At 43.9% G+C, this 20,607-nt stretch overlaps 1 protein-coding gene and 1 long non-coding RNA gene across 2 annotated transcripts in view; both read right to left on the bottom strand.

The window, feature by feature from the left end:
- The window catches only part of ARID1B (AT-rich interaction domain 1B), a 420,009-nt gene that overhangs the window by 46,789 nt on the left and 352,613 nt on the right, over positions 1–20,607 (bottom strand). The window contains exon 8 of the mRNA XM_040238889.1: positions 16,838–17,165. Within this exon, the coding sequence (XP_040094823.1) occupies positions 16,838–17,165 (328 nt within the window). The remainder of the gene's footprint in view (positions 1–16,837; positions 17,166–20,607) is intronic.
- On the bottom strand, positions 11,817–16,819 carry LOC120862782. The gene is made up of 3 exons (XR_005720845.1): positions 15,910–16,819; positions 13,086–13,089; positions 11,817–12,892 (listed from the first exon to the last, which is right to left on the bottom strand). It is a non-coding gene; the product is annotated as an uncharacterized LOC120862782 (long non-coding RNA).

The raw sequence follows: 20,607 nt of genomic DNA, 5'->3' as shown, positions 1-20,607 counted from the left end.
GGTGGTTCTTAATGCATAACAGTAAAAAAAAAAAATTAACAGATTACTTAAGAAATTAACATAGGTCATTAAAAAATACTATTCTTTAAGTGCAGCTATTTTCAGTGGATTCAACTTTCTGCTTGGTAGAAGTTCAAACTTCGCCTAGCTGAATATTCAAAGTATCAAGGGTTTGAGTGTTTTTTTTCTTTTCTTTTAAATATTATACCAACCATTCAGAGAAATTCTACACAAACTAACACTTATGATGGCTTGGAAAGAATATTCTAGAGGGCTGAAAGGCTAACATGAGTGTGGCTCTGGGAGGAAAGAGTGTTATTTCTGCCTTGAATTCTCAGCTCACCTAAGTCCCTCTGAAGGTGGTAGGGATTAGACTACAGGTCATTAGAACACATCTAAGACCACCTGATGGTTTCCAATTCATCTCTAAGTTGTCAAATACTTATAAATACACTGCCCAGAAGCTATGAACATAGCCCTATACAGTTAGGGTTTTAAACTTCAACAATGTAGGCTATTGGCATTAACTTTAGTATCTTAGGTTCTCTTCTCAGGTGTTTTCATTCAACATGACAAGTTAACATTTATGTAACTGTTTCGCAAGAAAGCAAGTATTACCTGTTGGGATCATTCTCTCTTAGCTGATAAACCACATGAAGAGCATCCTTGACTATGAACAGGCTGTGTTTTCTGGAGACTACTTCCAAGTCAGCGACTGCTTTCAAGTTTCAGCCAACTTTTACCTGTCCTTCAAAATCCAGGTTTAGGGGTCATCTCCTCTACGAAGGCCCTCCTTATTCCCTGACCTGGAATCTCTGCCTTCTCCAGACTCTGTGCCTTTTATAGCTTTATAGCTTCTGTACTTTCCTTTGTATATTAACATAATTTAGGTTCATGTCTTGGCTATTCTAGTGTATGCCTCTTGAGAAGTACAAATAAGCACATCACAGTTACTAAGAAGTATTTGTTAAATGAATGGACAGAAACCGTTTTTATCATTGTGAACGGGCATCTGGATAGGTGACCACCTTTTCAAGCTTCCACCAAATTCAGTTTCACATTTGGTGAAACTAATATGTATATGAAACTCACAGTTCCTTAGGCACACCTGTTTACAACTGAGGTGGAGAAAAGAATCAGAGTATAAAATCCACCAGGCAGATGGTTAAATTAAGTAACCTCAAAAGCCCAATTCTAATCTATTATTTCTCCCCCAAGTCTGCATCTTCAATCACCATAAGATGATGAAAGTACATATTAACAGGTTTTAAAAATAACAAAAAGTTCAAGATTTAAAGGTCTGTGCAGTGGATGTCAGTTGCTGGTTACAACCGTCCTCGATGAAACTATGCCTATGGCTTTAAAAGTCAGACTGAAAAGCCAGGGCTCTTGACTCTGTCATTAGTGACATCATCCACTGTTGCTGGGATCCAGGAGGAAAGCTCTCAGCCCAGTTCTTACATATGAACATGGAGGAACTGATAATGATGATAAATATTAGTGATTTATTAAGTACCGACAAATACACCCTGCATGATTTCTAGGTACTTTATACATGTAATTTTTTAAGTTCCTGGAGGAAAGGAGGGAGCATTATGGTCACATACAGAGCAAGAAAGGATCAGAGAGATTAAACAACTTGCCTGAAGACACACAGCTGGTAAGCGGTAGAAGGAGACTCCCCCAAGCCTGCTCGCAGACCAGTATACTATATATCCTCCCTCAGGGGTCCCTAGCCGGCAGACTCTCCATGGGGCAAGGCAGCCTGCTGTGTACCTTCCTTGTGTCTACCACACTTCTCTTTTGTTGTATTGCTGCTGTTGTTATTCAGTCGCTCAGTAGTGTCCAACTCTTTGCGACCCCATGGACTTGTAGGATGCCAGGCTTCCTTGTCCTTCCTTCACTATCTCCTAGAGTTTGCTCAAACTCATGTGCATTGAGTTGGTCATGTCATTTAACCATCTCATCCTCTGCCGCCCTCTTTTGTTGTAGGAAGGGACAAACCAGAGCAGTGCTTTTCTCTGGGTTCTTGGAGGGCTCACTTGGTGAGGTGGACACAGTGAGAGGTGGTAGAAGTGGACAGATCAACCCCTGGACACTGACCTTGAGGAAGGCACTTCTCCTGGGGGCTACAGGCCTCCTGGGTGGTATCCAAGCAGGAAGGAACTGAGAGGGAAACGAGCCCTCCCAGGAGAGCAGGGCACTCGTGCTCACGAGTACATAATTGGCCACCTGTCTAAGTGGGGGAGAGAGCCAGCCTGTCATCATTGCAGGAGAAACCCTAGTCATGACTGCTCTGGAAACCACTGCCAAGACTATTGGTAATTTTGAACAAGCAAAATGGGCTTTATACTAAAAAAGAGCTTTCAATGGCCTCTGTTGAATTTTGGAAACGGAGACAATTTGTTTTTTGGAATGAAACCGAAGATGGTGGCCTCTCTGATTGGGCTGAGTGCTCCAAATACTGTGGAGCCACCAACAAGAACATTTCCAGGGCTCATGACAAAAAGCTAACGCGGCTGGGCCGCTGACCACTTCCAGGACCAGAGGCAGTGCTCACGGACTTCTTTCTGACACTGCAACATCTGGAGTGCTCCGAACAGAATCAAGAGCGCAAAGCAGTCACAAGACAGTTCCTTTTTTTCAAAAGGAAATAAGAGCAACAAAACAAAAACAGCCAAAAATACAAACTCACACAAGGGAAACATTTTCAACATAAAATGCTGCCCAAATGGAAGAGCAAAGGGCCCCAACCTTGATCTTTGGGTGTGTGAACTGCTGGGTTGCAGTTTCTAGTGGGTCTACGGGCTCAGATGGTTTTTATCATGAATGATGCTCTCCTGATGCCATGGATTTGTTACCCACAATGGCTGTGGCAATGGAGGCCAAATAACGTCTGAGAAGCGTGAGCTGATAAACACCTGAAAATGACTTTTTGTTGCTGTTATGCTGCTGAGGCGGCTATTGGTCTGCGTCCTGTGAAAATGACTGTTGGTGGCTCCACAAACTACAAGGCACTTACTACATGGCCCTGTTCTGGTGGGGCCAGGGTACAGCCCGGCATGACCCCCCAGTCTGGAAGTGTCGAGATGTGATGTGCGGGGCTGTCATTTAGAAGCGTGGACTTGCAGAATGAACCAAAGGAACTTTAATCAGTCTTCAGCTGGGACTAGACCTAGGTGTCTAAGATCTGTCATTCCATGACAAGAAGGAGGTCATCACAATGAGAATAATTCAGACACGGAGCCTGCCCGTTTGCCCTTCCATCCAGCACCGTTCCTGCCCGCTTCTCAGTCTACACACACACCAGCAGGTTTTCACAGATCCTTTTATTCACGTGGGAGATTTCTCAGACATGACACATAAATCTGCCAATAATGGGCTGGCTCTGTGGGAAAAATCCCAGAAGCAAACACAGATTTTTAAAGTGACCATTTCCAATGGTTCACTGTGAAAACAGAAAGGAGAACACAGCTTCCCACTACAGTCTGAATTTAGCAGGTGAAATATAAGTATGAAATCAATAAAGAGTAACCACACATTTATAAATATCTTGTTTTAAAGTCAACTACAATAAAATATAAAGTAAAATAAAGTCTGTAGATGATTCTGGTGTTTTAAAAGAATATTTAGCTCATATTGTTTTAGCATTCACTACTATTCTTTTAACAGGGATAGACTGGAATGTGTAAAATGTTCATTTTGAAAATGAATTGATCTCTGATACAGCTCTTTGGAGAAGTGTAGAGGCAGACAGAGGGCTTCCTTTGTAGCTCAGTAGGTAAAGAATCTCTCTGTAATGCAGGAGACCTGGGTTTGATTCCTGGGTCAGGAAGATTCCCCTGGAGAAGGAAATGGCAACCCACCCCAGTATTCTTGCTTGGAGAATCCCACGGACAAAGGAGTCTGGTGGGCTGTAGTACATGGGGTACCAAGAGTCGCACATGACTTAGCAACTAATCCACCAGGGGCAGAGAGAAGAAGTATGTTGAAACAGACACCATGTGAGTGATGTCACTATAAAGCCCCAGTGGCAAAGACACATGGAAGGAAGCTCCACTCTGAAGAGTTCCAGCACTGGAGACACCATTCCCAAGTCAAAAAGAGCATGCTTTACTGGAGAACGGCATGACCACCAAACACACATATCTTTCTCTATATGAACTGTCACCATGGACTTAGTTTAAGTTATGAAGCCAGAAACATAGTTTAAGTTATAAAGCCAGAAAAGATTGCTTACTGAAAAAATAAATGAGACTAACACTGAAATTTAGGGCACTTTCTCACTTAAAACCCAAAGCTATCAGAACCGGGAACATGAAACTCTGAAAAGCTCAATTTCAGCAGTTTATCCTTGGACAGGATACACTCCCATTGCATACACAATATCACACAGGATGCCCTATTTCAATTGTTTTATAAACAAACATTTTGCATGTATGTCTCCAGATCACTGGTGAAATAGACTTGCAACCTAAGTTACACAGCAGCTCTTCCAAGGCAATACCAAGAGGGACACACTGAGTGAAGATAAGAGTAAGTCCTCTGCAGACGAACCTTCAAGTTGCAAACTTTCAAAGATGTGAACGTGTGTGTCATCAACATAAGGCATGAGTGAAAATGCAGCTTGGACTTACAAACTTACTTTGTTTGATTTATGAACCAACTGGACTTATCAACACGCTCTTGAAACGGAACTTGTTCATATGTAGTGGACTTACTGTATTCTAAATCTAATATCTGAAGAGTGAAAATCACTAGCTCTGCCCCCAAAACAACACAACCAGAAGGAAAGCAAAAGCTGTCTGAGCTGCAGCCCACTTTTGGTGTGGCTAATCCATGAATACACCTGTCATAACAAACACAACTACAGTTCTAGGGGTGAAATCATGTTATAATCTCAACAAGCCAGTTGCTCTGGCTAGAAATCAACCCTGTGAAGGTAAAGCAGCACTGACACTGAGACAAAGAACATATGCGAGTGCCAATGACTTAAAAAACTGTAGACTCCTGGGAAGATGCACAGCCACATGCTACTTTTAATAAAACTATCGCACCTTTTTCACTCAGGAAGACATGCTATTAATACAATAACAAACTTAATCAGAAATGCCCTCTGCGTAGTTGACAGTTACAGTCGTGTTCACGATGGGTGTGGGAGGGGAAGGGAGGAAGGAGCACACCAGTGGGCCCGGACAAAGGCAAACAGAAGTCAGGCCACCAGAGCTGGGAGTGGCCAATAGCAAGCACACTGGGTGGATCATGGGGAAGTGTGAGCATTGGGGGTGCTTACACGGATGCAAACAGTTTCACTGAGAGGTGAAGGAGAAAGGCGGGGAAGGCAGGAGGAGCGCCTTAGGCATCTACAGGCCCACCAGAGGAGGCCAGGGCGCGTTCCCTGAGGAAGGGATACGGGGCCCGAGCCTTAGGCATGGACAGGCCCACCTGAGGAGGCCAGGGTGCCTTCCCTGAGGAAGGGATACGGGGCCCAAGCCGCTCCTCAGGTGAGATCTGAGGGATGGAATGGGACTTAATCAGGTGATGGAGGAGAGGAGAGAAGACAGATGAGAAGGAGGGAAGGGCCATGTCACAAGGCTTCAGTTTTTTTGCCTGTACCCTCAGAGGAGCTGACAGAGGTTAGGGGTTTTAAGTGGAAGAAATGGCAGAAAAGGATGTGTATTTCAGAGGCATGGTCCTCTGCGGGCACACCTGAGGCGGGAGGAGTGAACACAGGGCAAACAGGTGTGAGGCTCTCATGAGAGTCCAGGTAAGAGAAGGCAGTGCGTGGAGCTGGGCTGAGTGGGGAGCAACAGGAGGCTGAGCGCTGCCTTAGAGGTAACCTGGCAGTACCTGGTGATGAGTCAGATGCTGAGGGGTAAGAAACAGTGGCTGGGACGTCTCCTGGCTGCACGAGGGGCAGGTGCGGGGCAGCTGCTGTGAGGGAAGACGTCAGGGTACAGGAGCTGGGCCTTGGACACGTGGGGTCGGAGTGGCCCTGAGCTGCCCGAGGCAATGGCCAAGAGGCAGCTGGAGACGCAAGTCTGGAAAGCAGAGGGTGAGTCCCTTCATTCATTCATCCTTCCTCCCTAGGCAGGGACGCCCTTTACAAGGCTCCTTGATCTGTTTTCTAAGGTCTTCTCCTTGTTGTGAACATGATGCTCTTTCTAAGGCAGCCTGTTCTCTTAGAGAGAACTGAAATGGGTATGATGCCAGCAACAAACTGGTTAGAGCAAGTCATCAGTCATTTCCCAGATATGAATTAATAACCCCCCAAACCCTTTGGTAATTGACACATTTAAGTTCTTCTCTTTTAAGGGTTGGCAAAGAGGAATGTAATAATATTCAACATCTCTATGAAGAAGGCCCTTCCAGTAGAGGGGGTGACGACGGTTAGCCTGTTCTCTAGAACCGTCTTTCCTGAGTGCACGTTTGCAGATAACTCTTTTGAGGAGAAATTTCTCCTATGCAGGTCTCTGTCGCGGGCTTGTGTAACACAGCGGTGCCCACAGGGCCTGCCTGTGCCTGAAGCGTTCCTCCTGCTTGTCTCTTGTCTCTTTCACCCCGCATCTCAGTGAAGTTGTTACGACCAAGCATGGAGGGATCCCGCATATGCCATCCTGAACTTCCTAAAAGCCCACATCAGAAAGTCTGTTTCCCTTTTTGTTAACTACTCTGTGCAGACTTCTCAGAGGGCTCCAATCTGTTATCAGTCCTGTTCCTGGCACTCCAGCCGTGCAATTTGGAGATTTAGTACTTTCTTTTTGCCTCAGTGCAGGTAACTAGTTTCAGTTGTTCCTAAAGCCGCTGACTGGTCTTCACCTTGTTTTGCAAAGCAGCCAGGAGAACAAATAGAGCTCCAGGCTTCTGAAGTGAGAGACTTCCTCGTCGGGGTGTGAAGAAAATGCAAAAACTCTCTGGCTGCCTGAAGTTTGGTAATTGATAACTAGGAATGTTCTCTTCATTTCAAAGTTGATTTCGGTTTGTTCAGCCGATTGTTCTGTTATTATGAAATGTTTACTGGCAATTATACAAAAATGACTAAAAGTCTCCCTTTTGAAGATGCTACATTCAGAGATTTTGACATCAATGCTTCTCTCAAGTGCAAGTGTGAGAATGGGACTATAAAGAAAGCTGAGTGCCGAATAATTGATGCTTTTGAACTGTGGTGTTGGAGAAGACTCGAGAGTCCCTCAGACAGCAAGGAGATCCAACCAGCCCATTCTAAAGGAAATCAGTCCTGAATACTCACTGGAAGGACCGATGCTGAAGCTGAACTCCAATACTTTTCCCACCTGATGCGAAGAACTGACTCATCTGAAAAGACCCTGATGCTGGGAAAGATTGAAGGTGGGAGGAGAAGGGGACGACAGAGGATGAGATGGTTGGATGGCATCACTGACTCAATGGACATGAGTTTGAGTAAGCTCCAGGAGTTGGTGATGGACAGGGTAGCCTGACACGAGTGAGCGACTGAACTGAACTGAAGTGCAGGGTGTTAAGAAAGCCAGAGCGGGCAGCACTGGGCCCCAAACCTGTCTTTCCTGGAGCAAGAGGTGACCCCAGACCTTTGTGGATGCTGGCACCTGTGGCTTCCAACCAGCCTCTAATAAGCCATAACTGGTGCACAGTTCCCTTGTCTGGTAAAAATGGGATCTGTTGAACCTTGTGAAAGAAAAAATGAGTTGCCACTGATGTCCCCCATAGAAAGAAAAAAGTGTCCCGTTCTAACTGCATGATATTCAAGATCTTTGTTTTAAGAAAGTTTATCTTGAGATCATAATACCATTCAAGATCTCCAATGACTTATAAAGGGGACTAATCTTTGTCAGTGACAGGAGTTCCCAGCCTCATACCAAGACACTCCCTGCATGTGTACAAGCCATAAGGGAGAGAAAGCTGACACAGGAATGGGTCTCCTTGGAGGTACAGGCACCTCGTACACAGGGAGCAAACCAGCATGACAGGTACTGAGGAGACAGTTAGTAGCTGTAAACAAGCTGACCTGTGTACCATTTTGGGAGGGAACAACCAAGAGGGCACAAATCTCATGCATATTCAGACTTTTTAGACCCTAACAGACCATTCTTAAGACTTCTTAGACCCTAATGGACCATTCTTAGACTTCTTACACCCCAGTGAACCATTCTTAGACTTCTTAAGACTCTAGGGGACCAGTCTGTTGGCTGAAAAACAAACAGAATTTGTGTCCTGAGATCCGCATTTCATACGCTTTACCACAGCAACACTAAAACCCTCTAATGAGGAATGCACTTGTCCAGGGCTGCAGTGTCAGGAAACATATCAATACTACAAAGTTACTTAATATGGTGAAACACTATTCAAAATTAGGGTAAAAATGTGGCAGGAAAGGCCTGGCAGCTGAGCAAAACTATAGTTCTTTATGTCTATCCCAGTTGATCAAAGAAGCAGGAAAGGCAGGATCCAGCAAGTTCCTCCCGGTAGGTTTTTAACAGTCAAAACTATTCCAGTAAGAGTTAACAAGGGACAAAATTTTATGTGTGCTCAGTCATGTCTGACTCTTTGTGACTCCATGAACTGTAGTCTGCCAGGCTCCTCTTGCCCATGGAATTTTTCAGGCAAGACTACTGGAGTGGGCTGCTATTCATATTCCAGGAGATCTTCCCAATCCAGGGATTGAACCCGCATCTCTTACATCTCCTGCAATGGGAAGCAGATTCTTTACCAATGGCACCACCTTACGGTTGAGTATTTTAATCTGTACAATGGAAATGGAGCTAAAAATAAGAATGACGGTCAAGATCAGGACAGCCGCAGGGAGTTGCTCCCACAGCCTCGCTGCTACCAGCTGAGAGGTGCTCTGAGCTGTCAGAGAATCCAGCCTCCTTTCCACCTATGATCTTCACACGGTCATCCACGACACCTTCCCTGCCCCAGACTGGATCACATCTTCTTCACCACTTATAAACTCTTCCTGTTGCCTTCAGTCCAAAACTCTGTTGAGGTTATGAGATTTCAGGCTGGCAACCACTTGACACTTCCGGGTTTCAGCCTGAGAGCCCTGCAGTTTGGGGCTGAGGCCAGCAGTACTACCTGACATATTGGTGATCACTCAACAGCTGCACTTGAACAGCTCTGAATAGCTGGGACTGACTGGGCTCTGTTGCTGATTTTTTCATGGGTGGACCACAATGCTGATTCCAGATATGCTAATCTGTTTGTCCAGTGTGAGTATGTGGTATGTGGAGGCAGATGTCATGAAGCCCATGAGGTCAGACACGAAGACAAGTGGCCTGGACGAGTGAAGAGGGGCATGCGTTCCACCGATGGGAGAGCCGTATAGTTAGTAAGAGCCCAATCCAATACACATGCCACTGTGAGATCGCTTAGGCAGCAAGGATGGCACTCTGTAAGAGGTTCAGACTGGGACATGGACGGGAGACCTTCTGAGAAAGCAGGTCTAGGTATGGAGGGGAGCTTGGAATATCAGAGTATCAGGAAGCTACTGTTATCTGAGAGGATACTCAGAGGTAGAAAATGAGACAAAAGATCACCTAAGCCTGAGTTAAAGTATCAGGTCTGTTTAAGCATCAGTCTCTCCTAATTCTACCCAGTGTCCCTAGCTCTGGTCCAGTTGTCTTCAGCCAGTGTCTACCAGGTACAAAGCACAGGTCATCTGAGCTCAGGCTTGTCCTGTCTCCTTCCTCTGTTTTTCATTAGGGCTCTTCAGCTGCAGGAATTTCTAACACAGGCCCCAGAACTGTGCTGGTCCCCACACCAGGATCCCCCAGTTTACAACAATAAACACAGGCTCACGAGCCTCACTGGTGTGAGACTGGGGTGAGAGCGTGTGTTTTTATTTAAAAATCTCTCTAGATAATATCCAGTCATTTAAGGAACTTCACAGACTCTAATCTATTAAAAGGTTTGCTGTACATTTCATACTTTGATTCCTTGGATATCATTAAACTTTAAAAAATAATTTCTCCTGGTCTTTTAAAAACTGTGTTTTACTAATTTTTTTTTAATTTGAAGACTAATAAATGTAGTTTATGGCTGCCATAGTTATTCTGAAACTGAAAGATTTGTTTGAAATCATAATCTTAAAATACCAACATAGTAATAAAAATTCAAATTTTGAATTTTTAAAGAAAAAAGGAGCTAAAAATGAAAGCATAATCTTTAGGTGTTAAAGCAAAGGCTTATATTTAATTGCAAAAATTAAAACTCTATTTAAGTCTTTGAAATCTTTTTGCTTTGTCTTTCAATAACATGGCTTTTCAGATCATAGCTATTATTTTAAAACCTAATTGGCAAAAATCCAAAGGGCTAAATTCTTAGTGAACACAGATCACTCCAAGCTCTTCAAGCCCCATGTAGCTGAGGCCTGACATACATATGTTTCTTCCCCTTCTCTTTGACACATTAATGCACTATCTCCATCACTATGTTTCCACACCAGTGGCTCCCTGCCCATCAGCAGAGCTGCGTCACTGGCTTCAAGGAAATAATAGAGAAAAAGTGCCTTGCTGGCAAACAGCAACAGGGAAAATGAATTATAAATACACCTCACTAAAGAACAGCTGCTGGAAGGTGTGTGCATGTGTGTGTGTGCACATGCACAGAGGACAGACATAAGCACCTATGGAGGCCCACGAGGACACACCAACCCACCTGGGTGTGTGTGTGCCGTTTCCAAGCAGAGAAACCACTGCTGAGACTCTCACAGAATAGTCACCTGTCTCAGCACCAATAGTTAGGTTGCTACTAATCTAGCTACCAAGACTTCATGAAATTTATTCACCTTGTTAAAGAGTGGCAAAGACTGAAAAACAGTATTAATTAAAATCTCTAATCTCCTACTTTACTAAAAACAAAAACATTTAAATTTCAGTTGTCTGATCTTTCAGTATGACTTAAGAAAGAATTAAAATGTAGGTCTCCAGACTCAGGGTTGTGATATTCAGAATAACAATTCTTTCTAGACAGGAGAAATGAGACTTTTCAAACTGACTCATTTTTGCTTCCTTTAAAAAAAAAACACACAACAACAACAACAAAACTAAGCAGTCTGAGAGTTTTCCTCCATCTGATATTCAGTTAGTCCACTGGGGAGTTTCTCAGGGACAGAAAAGGATGACAGATACGGCTCGTAACAGCATCATGAAAATGTATGCATTCGTAAAAATGCCAACTTCTGTTTCTATTCCTGCACGGCTCAGAATTCTTACTTCAACAGCTACACTCCAGTCTCAAGAATAAACGCAAAATGTTAAAGTGTAATTGGCAGGCAATCAAAGGGTGAAAAGGATAGAAATTCAAGCCCAACTGTGTGCCACCAAGTAAACTGTCACTCCATCTCATGAGGTGTGTGGCTCCAGAAATAAACTCCCTGTGACGCGCAGGGTGTTTGCGTGGGGAGCAGCAGAGCACTGCCTTCCTTCCAGGCGCAACAGAGCCTCTGATGAAGACAAGTAGTCCACACCTCAACACATAAAGTTGGGTCGCCAGTAAGACACTGATGAATATCTGCTTTCTAATAGTAGATCTGCCTTTGAATATAACAGAGAACTAAAATTAGGAGAGCTTTTTCTTTTTTTTTTTTAAAGAAAATCTAAAGAGACAGCACTAAGTAGCAGGAAGAGCAGTAGGCCCAGGAGACTGGCCCTGGGGTCTGCTTTGCCCCTCCTGTAACTAAATAACCATGGCAGTAATGTTGTGGGTCTTGGTCTCCTTCATCATAAAACTGAGGGGTACAGACTGGATGACATCTAAAGTCCTTCCAGCTCTAAAATACTGTTACTGTACAAGTGGAACTCTGTATCCTCTTGGAATCGATTCTGATGAAAATATTACTAAAGTTCTCTGCCAGGACTTTGACAAACCATCTCAAGCCACTAGAGACTTGATTAAGGTTGAGCTACAGGAGGTGCTCTGGCTGGCTGACTTCAAGGAATAAAAATCTACCATGGCCTAAAGATCTAGGGCTTGCCAGGCCTTCTGTAAATTCACTGAAGTCATGCGTATTCCTTGGAGCTTATTTCTAAGGAAAAACAAAAAAATCTGGATAATGCTGAAATATCCAAATCTACAGATTAGCTGTACTGAGCAAAAATGTCAGTTGTTGGACAATACCAGGTGGGTGGCACCTAGAATGGATGAATGAGAGCAGAGCACACTAAATGACTGAGGAAGATTGATCTCACATGTGAGTATATGTGTGTTAAGCACAGGGGCCAATCATTCGACAAATATGAAGGACTGTTACAGCTTGGGATTCATGGAAATGCTTCTTTAGAAGCAGTAAGTCAACATCTTTCCTAAACTGTTGGCCAACTTTGGCTCGCCTGCGCTTTGACAATGTCTCAGAATTCTTCCAAAGTGATGCTACACACTGCCGTCAGAATTGGACTGAATATGAACGTCATCTGCCAGCTCTGACTAGGCTTTTAGTATGACAACTCGTATTTCCCACTCTCTGCTTCTCATGGCTTCAAAAGAGCAGAACATTATCTAGAAATGTTTTAAAAATGAATACAGCAAGGCATCTTCTGAGTAAAAAGTATATCAAGTGTGTATGGAGGGGTAGCCTGGACAGATATTACATACAAACTGTTCATTTCAATTTACTGGCTAGTATTATGCAGCTAATCTAGTAACTGAATGGTAAGATTCATAACATTCTATTGTAAATTGTCTGAAAATCAAAATGAGGGAGTCCTTCACTCAAAAGGTAACAAAAATCGATTAATCCATGTTTCTTAACTTATTCAGTGTCACTCTTAAAAAAGGAAATAATAAAACTAGTTAATCTATTTTGTTTTTTTCTCTAAACTATCTTATATCCAACTAGTTGAGAAACTCTGAAGCATAATTGCCATAATCCTTCATTTTTGCAGTTAGCTTTCTGTCTCTACACACACACTCTCTCTCTCACGCTCACTCCCTCCCTTCATCACTATCTGTCTTTCTCAGATTCCCTCATAGGATTCTGACTTGAGAAAGAAAACATTATAACAAATTCTGAATACTGTGTTTTTGAAAGGTTTGAGCTATTTCTTCCCTAAAATCTGCCATTTAGTGAACTGCTTTTTCAAGTTGCCAACCTAACTTTAACCTCACAGAGCTATCCATGAGGAAAGAAAACAAAAGCAAAAACACAATTTGCTGCAAGGAGGTGTTAGGTAAAGCAAAAACAATGCTGAAAATCAAATTTCCTAACCGCCAGCACTGAAACATGTACTACACATGCTTTCTCACAATCAAGCTTCTGCTTTAAAAAAAAGGGAGGGCACAACAGGATATATATTGCAAAGGAAGGAAGATTTAAAATAGAAATAAAACTTTCTTTTTCAGAAAGAACAGTGTAAACACAAACGGCAAAATTCAGAGCTAACAGGAATGGGGCTGCAAGGATGAGCCTTTGCCAAGTGGGTTTCATACAATTTACGGACTCACGCCAACATCTTTCTTTTCCTTATTTTTAATTAAGGAGGAGGTGCTGAATTCTGAGGAAGCTATCTGGATGCTGCTGGCTGAAATGCAGATCTGATCTTCTCATGCTGGTTGGCGAACATTGATTTTCTGCCCCAGTGGAAGAGATTTTACTCTGATGCATGCCATTTAAATTCATTTTACACAGCTGCTTAATGTGGCTTGGCAAGGCCCAGCCAAACTAGCTTTGTGGGTCTAAATAGGACTCCTGAGTTGGTAAAGGACAGAGCCTATGGATTAGCAGCTGATGATAAATGCTTTTCTCCCCTCTTCCTACCAACTCAGGAAGTGACCTTGAACATAGCACAAGAAAGGAAAAAAGACGAAAGGCAATTTCTCCAAAATAAGTATGTTTACCTCATTCCATACTTATTTCAATTTTAGGGTTATGTTTACAGAACTCTTTATCTGCTGGGACAATTAGGACAATGTTTACAGGATCTAGAACTTTCAATGGCAAAATTATCATTTGCACTTGTTGCCTAATACATTAAAAAGCTGTGTCATACATTCATAACGAGTAGTGAAAACACAATTATGTAAGTTCAGTCTTTAAACAAAGTTAGTTGATTGTTCCCTGTTTTTTATTTTACAAAAATGTTGTGTCTTTCTACTGAAAGCAGCTCCTGAACACAATTCAATCTACAGGAGATAATTTCATCATTACTATATGTTAAATAAGATCACTAACAATATTTTTGCTTAAACACGCAATAATAATATACTTTAAGATTATTCACTAACCTAAAGACAGTGACAGCCCTTTATTACAGTTTTGTAGCAGGAAAGAAGAGAGACACTTTTTGTTGCTGTATGTAATTCCTGTGTTGAAACTGATAATAATATGGCAACACTGTGTTTGGGGAAAAAAATCCTGTGTTGGATTATTTGGTTGTGTTTTCCCAGTGACTTCGATATTCTAATCCTCCTTTGGGAGAAGGAAAGAATAGAAATCTTTGATACAGATGTTTGCTCAGTGATGTCACTAGACCCTCCCAAGTCCTATTAATAACCTCAGCCCTGCCTCCTGCGTGGGGCTCTCGTCAATGAGCCTGCTGCTCTCTGAATTCAGGGCGGGTGTGGAAGCAGGTCGCTGTTGTGGCAGGAATGACAGTAACATGGTCATGATAACAGTGCTGCACAACACAAGTCCTAGACAACACGACAACAACGGTGCGGGACATGACGCCGGAGCAGGTGACTTCATTACTTCTACATGGATCAAAGTTTTTGTTTCCCTCTCAGGCACGAAGGAAAGAAGCCATGCCGAAGCCATGCAGAGACAGAATTGGGGGGTGGTGGCGGCGGGGGTGGGGGTGGGGGTGGGGGTGCGACATGCAGGTCTCTACCAAACTACCACAGTACTGCCGGGGAGGATGAGAAAACGAAACAGAACAAAACAAACAAAAACCCCAAACAAACAAAAATAAACAAAAGACAACCCCCTCTGAGATGGATCTTCTCTTAGGTCTTTCACGCTCCTGCTTTGGGTGTTCCTTTTGCAGCCAGATGGCATGTTCATTAACGGTTTAAACAAATGCCCAGGTCCCGCAGCAAGTCAGGGTGTGTGGCTACCTACCCGTACTGGTCAGGCTGGTGCATCATGGGAGCCTGAGAGTTGCCATAGTTGGGGTGCTGGGAAGAAAACATGGGGCGTCCGCCAGCCCCAGACTGGCTGGGATAAGCAGGCGACCTAATGTATGGTGGCCTAAAGTAGAACAGAAGAACAGCTTCTTTGGATTTGTTCTGTAGACAAGTATGAATCCCCCTGTCCATTACGTTATCTCCACACCAAGGTGTGGTGGCTTATAGAGGGTGGCCTGATACTCCGTATTAGAGCTCTGATGGGCAGAACGTGAAGGCAAGACTTTGGAATGGTCTATTGATTGGAAAAAGAAAACTGAAAACGCTTGGATGTATACTTATATATTATATACTTATAAAATTATATATAAACTGATTCAGAAACGGAACACAGCAAAGCTTTTTCATCAAACAACTATGTCTTAATCTCCACAGTTATAGTCTTCCCAGCTCACTACTCAAGGTTTCATGTCAAATGCAATCAAATATTTTCTCCTTAAAAAGGAAATAACTTGTGTATTTTTTGAGTTGTGACAATGGACAATGCATTTAAACCTAAATTAGAACTTCAACTGGACGGGCCCAACCAGTCCTCACAGACAGCTATATTAAAACATTCTCTCTGCAGCCATAGGTTCAGTTCAGAGGTATAGTGCCAGGGTTCAGAAGATTCTAAGTCACTGTAACATGGATAAGAGTGAGAAAGGTAGGGGGAGGGGGTAAGAGAGAGAATCTGACTTTCATTTTGATTCCTCAAAGGAAATTTATTATTTTGTAGAGCAAATAGTGAGACTGGAAGGGTCCCTAACATTCTCAAATAGCAGCTTCAGAGGAAAAGTAACAAAAGGATACATTTACACACACACACACACACACACACACAAGCTCTTATTCCACCTTGACAAAATCAGAATCTTCTATTTCTCCTCCTGAAGATACCGTATTGTTCAGCCGCTCAGTCATGTCTGACTCTGCGACCCCATGGATTTCATATCTTTCAGTGTCCTTTGTTTTAAACATCTTAACATATGTTAAACAAAATTAAAACATTTTTTTCATTTGAGTCTTTTAAAACATAGTCACTTTGCCTCATGAACTTTTAATTCACTTATTTTAAAGCAGGTCGAGTATTTACTTCAAGCCTTTTTTCAGGATTAAAAACAAGTAAATAATTGAGGCTAAAGCCTTGTTCTATCAACTTAAACGTTCAGAAATACAATCGTTGTTTTGCTAACTGCCTTTTGGTTTGGACAGAGAGAGACATATGCCCAGAAAAATAAGAGTACAACATAAGAACATGAAGCAATAAATCTCACATGTATACATTTAGACAAACACACACAACACACATATGTGCACATACAAAGTTTCTGTTTCATAAGGATTTCTACAGTGAGGTTAAAAACAAACAAAGGAGGCGTTCTTTTTGAATGTTTAGATTTGGGCCAGTTTCTAGGCTTTACAGTCTCCTGCCTAGGCCTTGCTGTGTTTAATGGAGCCACAGAGGCACCCTGCACCACTGGCTTTGGGTGGCTAGGTGCAGTGACTCTTCTCAGCCATTTCAAATAACCTCCTATAACTGACTGATTCCTTCCTCCATGTCTTGTAGAACACAGTCTATCATTTACTTCTCTGGCCTCTCTGATAGAGAACATGTAACTTGAAAGGGGAGGCCAAGCACAGTGGCCCTCTGCTGCTCTCCACCCCCACTGACGGGGTGACTGATTCTGGCTCCGCGCGTGCGCACATGTCCGCGCAGACCGCCCGCCCGACAGCATACCTGCTTTGCGCCGAGTTCGCAGCAGCCTGCATCACTGCGGCAGCTGCCTCCTGTGCCTTACGGTTCACGGTTGGCATTGGTGGCCCCATTCCTGGCCCCCCTTGCTGAGACATGCCAGGAGAACTGGGGGTCATGCTGCTCATGTTTCCAGGAAATGGTCTGTTCTGCATGCCTGTGGATGGCACTCGTCCCAGGGGCATGGCGCCACATGGCTGGCTTGGCCCTTGTCCATGCATCTGGCTGTTGGCATTGACGCCCATGCTGGGCCCTGGGCCGCTGTAGCTTGCACTGGGTACCCCACTGTATGTTGGGGGTCTGGAGTAGTTACCTAAACAAAAATCAAACACAAATTAGAGCCTTGTTCTTAATATCTGAACTTGTGAAAACATTCACTGGAAGTACTTTTGGTCCAACAATGTGATCAACACAGAATATTAGTCATTATCCTCATTAACCCTTTCCCATTGGTGCTGACAAGGTTGGCTGTCTCAAAACACATGATCTCTGTACATTCCAAAGGCAAAGAGCCACACAGGACACTGAAACATGGAGAGAAACCCAGGCTGACCTCTGAAACCATCTCTGCATGGATACAGATGGAGTGCTGAGTGGTGCTTCAGCTCATTCAACACCTCAGTTCTTACCAAAATTCAAGCAAAATAATTATTTTAGCCCCCAGTCCCTAGATGTACTCCAATCTGAGATTGCACCAGTACATCACTGCTGCTGCTGCTGCTGCTAAGTCGCTTCAGTCATGTCTGACTCTGTGCGACCCCATAGACGGCAGCCTACCAGGCTCCCCCATCCCTGGGATTCTCCAGGCAAGAACACTGGAGTGGGCTGCCATTTCCTTCTCCAATGCATGAAAGTGAAAAGTGAAAGTGAAGTCGCTCAGTTGTGTCCGACTCTTCGAAACCCCATGGGCTGCAGCCCACCAGGCTCCTCCACCCATGGGATTTTCCAGGCAAGAGTACTGGAGTGGGGCGCCATCACCTTCTCCACTGCGTGACAATAAAGTGTTCCGAAGGTGCAAGGAAACATGCACATGTGGTCAAAATTACCCTTCAAGACCCCACAGGAGGAGCCATGCGGAGACCTGCCAGGAGTCCAACCCAGTCGGCTTTTCTCTGGTGTCTAGAGACATTTTGTTTTTTTTTTTTGCTTCAGCACCAGATAAAGTGGCTGGGTTGTACCCAGCACCATGTCTTTTAAGTAAGTTTTAAGCACAAGCATGGCACTCAGCAAAGCAGGATGGTGGCACTACAGGAAGCAGGCAGGGTCTGAGACTGAGATAAGCGTCTGTAATCTCACCCCCGCATCCCTGCTCACATGGGGCACACGCTCCTGGAGTAGATGGCCTGGACTAGTTCAATAGTTTTGTTTTCTCTCTCCTTCCACATCTTTTATTTTGGTTGAGGGTACATAAATTACAGTCAAGTAAATTGAAGGCATGTATAATGCCACTTTGATAATAATAACTGCTGAACCACATGCACTATGTGTGAGATATCAGGTTAAGTGTTTTGCATCTATGATTTCATTCATTCTTCCAATAATTATATGAAATATAGACACGACCATGATTGCATTGACAAAAGAAGAAAATCAAGAGCTAGTAGGTTAGGATTCAAGCTCAAGCCAAATGATTATGGAACCAATATAATTAACCAATAAAATATGCTGCCTCCTAATAAGTGACTGTGGAAATGAAATATATGTAAAAGGAGAATTGTTTGGAGAGTATGGATTAGTGTTTCTCCATCTGTCCTTATCACTTCCTGGAAGAATCTCATCTACATAACGTAACTGTTTTGGGCACAAGGGATGTAAGGTTAAATACAATGCAATTCCTATACTCAGGAAGTTCACAGCGTAAGAGTGTGAGAGTGTTGTGTGTGTATGTGTGTGTGTACAAGGTGAAGTAGCAGGGGAAAAGAAAAAATACAAAAGCAAAAACAGAAAAGATAATGCACTGTAGAAAGTGTAAGAGAAAGAAGAGTAAGTCCTTGTAGGGGAGGGATACAGGGGGTCATCTGTGGAGCGGGGCAGCGCTGAGTGAAGGTCTTTGAAAAACCATGTTGGGTCTTGACCCAGGAATCCTTGTGGGGCAGGCTCTGGGATCTGGGAGAACTGGGGCTGAGTGAAAACTCTGTGAATATACCAACCATGTGACTTAGGTAAGTTGTTTTAATTTTTCTTGGTTTCATTCTCTTTCCTTTAAAAAAGAGGATCCTCTTTATTTTGGTCTACTTGGGAGTTGCTGTTAGGATTAAATGATGTAATATGTGTGCTGCTGCTAAGTCACTTCAGTCATGTCCAACTCTGTGCTACCTCACAGACAGCAGCCCACTAGGCTCCCCCATCCCTGAGATTCTCCAGCCAAGAACACTGGAGTGGGTTGCCATTAAAGTGTCTCAAATACGGGTGCAGAAATGGTCGGGGGTTACTGGTGGGATGAGGGTAACGCAGAAGAGGACAGAGAGCTCCTGTGGGTGAGGCAGTGAACAACAGCACTGACAGCGAGAGCAAACTTGAGAGCAAGGCACTGCTGAGCTGGCGCAGCTGTGAGAAAGGCACAGAGGGAAGAGGGCCCCGCTCAGCAGGCTTCCCAGGCTGGAGCGTATTCTGAAGGTGAGGAGGGGCTTCTTCAGGTTTTTCCAGCAGAAACTGGGATAGATCAGCCACAACAATAAAAGCCAGCAATTCATGTTTCCTGTGTGCTAACCTCAGCTCCAAGTTCTTTGCATTACCTCCTTTCATCCTTATGTCAAGCTTAAGAGAGCCCGGTCACTGGCGTCCTCACTTTAGGGAGGAGGAGCCTGAGGTGGTATGCAGAGTGACCTGACCCAAGGTCGTATTGCTAACAGGCCTCAGAGCCGTGGTCTGTACACCGTATTCCATTAGCTGCACCCCTGACTGGCCTCTCAAATACTTAACAGAAAACTGCACCGACATAACAGCACCACCGCCAATTGTGAAAGCAGGTTTTCTTAAGGGCCCCTACAAATCTATAAGCAGCCGAGTTTTCAACAGTGACTGATGTCACCTCTTTGTTAGGTGCTGCCCGTGAACTCTCTCACATGACTGTCCATGAAGTGTACTACTCACTGAAGAGTGAGTATTTTAGGCTTTGCGGGCTAGATGATCTCTGTCAAAACTAAACCGCCATTGCTGCCTTGATGTGGTCAGAGGTGACACACACAAATCGGAGCATCTGTGTTCCAATAAAACTTTATTTACAAACACAGTGGCCGGCCAGAGTGGCCACAAGCTGCTGAGCCCTGTGACAGACCAGTGCTGGGACAAGATCCTTAAGAAAGTGCTCCATCAGCACAGAAAGTGATCTGTTAAAGGTGGCAGCTACCTTCCCCTGGGTATTCCTGGAAGTCCAAGGGCTGGAGAGGAACAAGAGAGCAAGGCACTGACCATCTGAGGAGCTGGAATGGACAGGAAAATCAAAGGGAAGAGAAGGGACAGCAGAAGTTCGATGCAAATCACCTCAGGCGCCCCTGAGTTGCATGCGAGTCAGTGTTTTACGCTAGCACCTCAACTATAAACCATGTTTTCAAGAAGATACCTTGCCACTGCAGAAATAATCAACCTGATATTGTTTTTAAGTAAACACTGGTGATTCAGATGGTAAAGAATGTCTGGAGACCTGGGTTAGGAAAATCCCCTGGAGAACAGAATGGCAACCCACTCCAGTATTCTTGCCTGGAGAATTCCATGGACAGAGGAGCCTGGTGGGTCCATGGGGCCGCTAAGAGTCG

The sequence above is a fragment of the Oryx dammah genome, unplaced genomic scaffold (genome assembly GCF_014754425.2).
Source record: "Oryx dammah isolate SB20612 unplaced genomic scaffold, SCBI_Odam_1.1 HiC_scaffold_4, whole genome shotgun sequence".
Taxonomy (NCBI): Eukaryota; Metazoa; Chordata; class Mammalia; order Artiodactyla; family Bovidae; genus Oryx; species Oryx dammah.
Note: the sequence above shows the minus strand (reverse complement) of the source record. Positions and strands in the feature narration are given on the sequence as shown.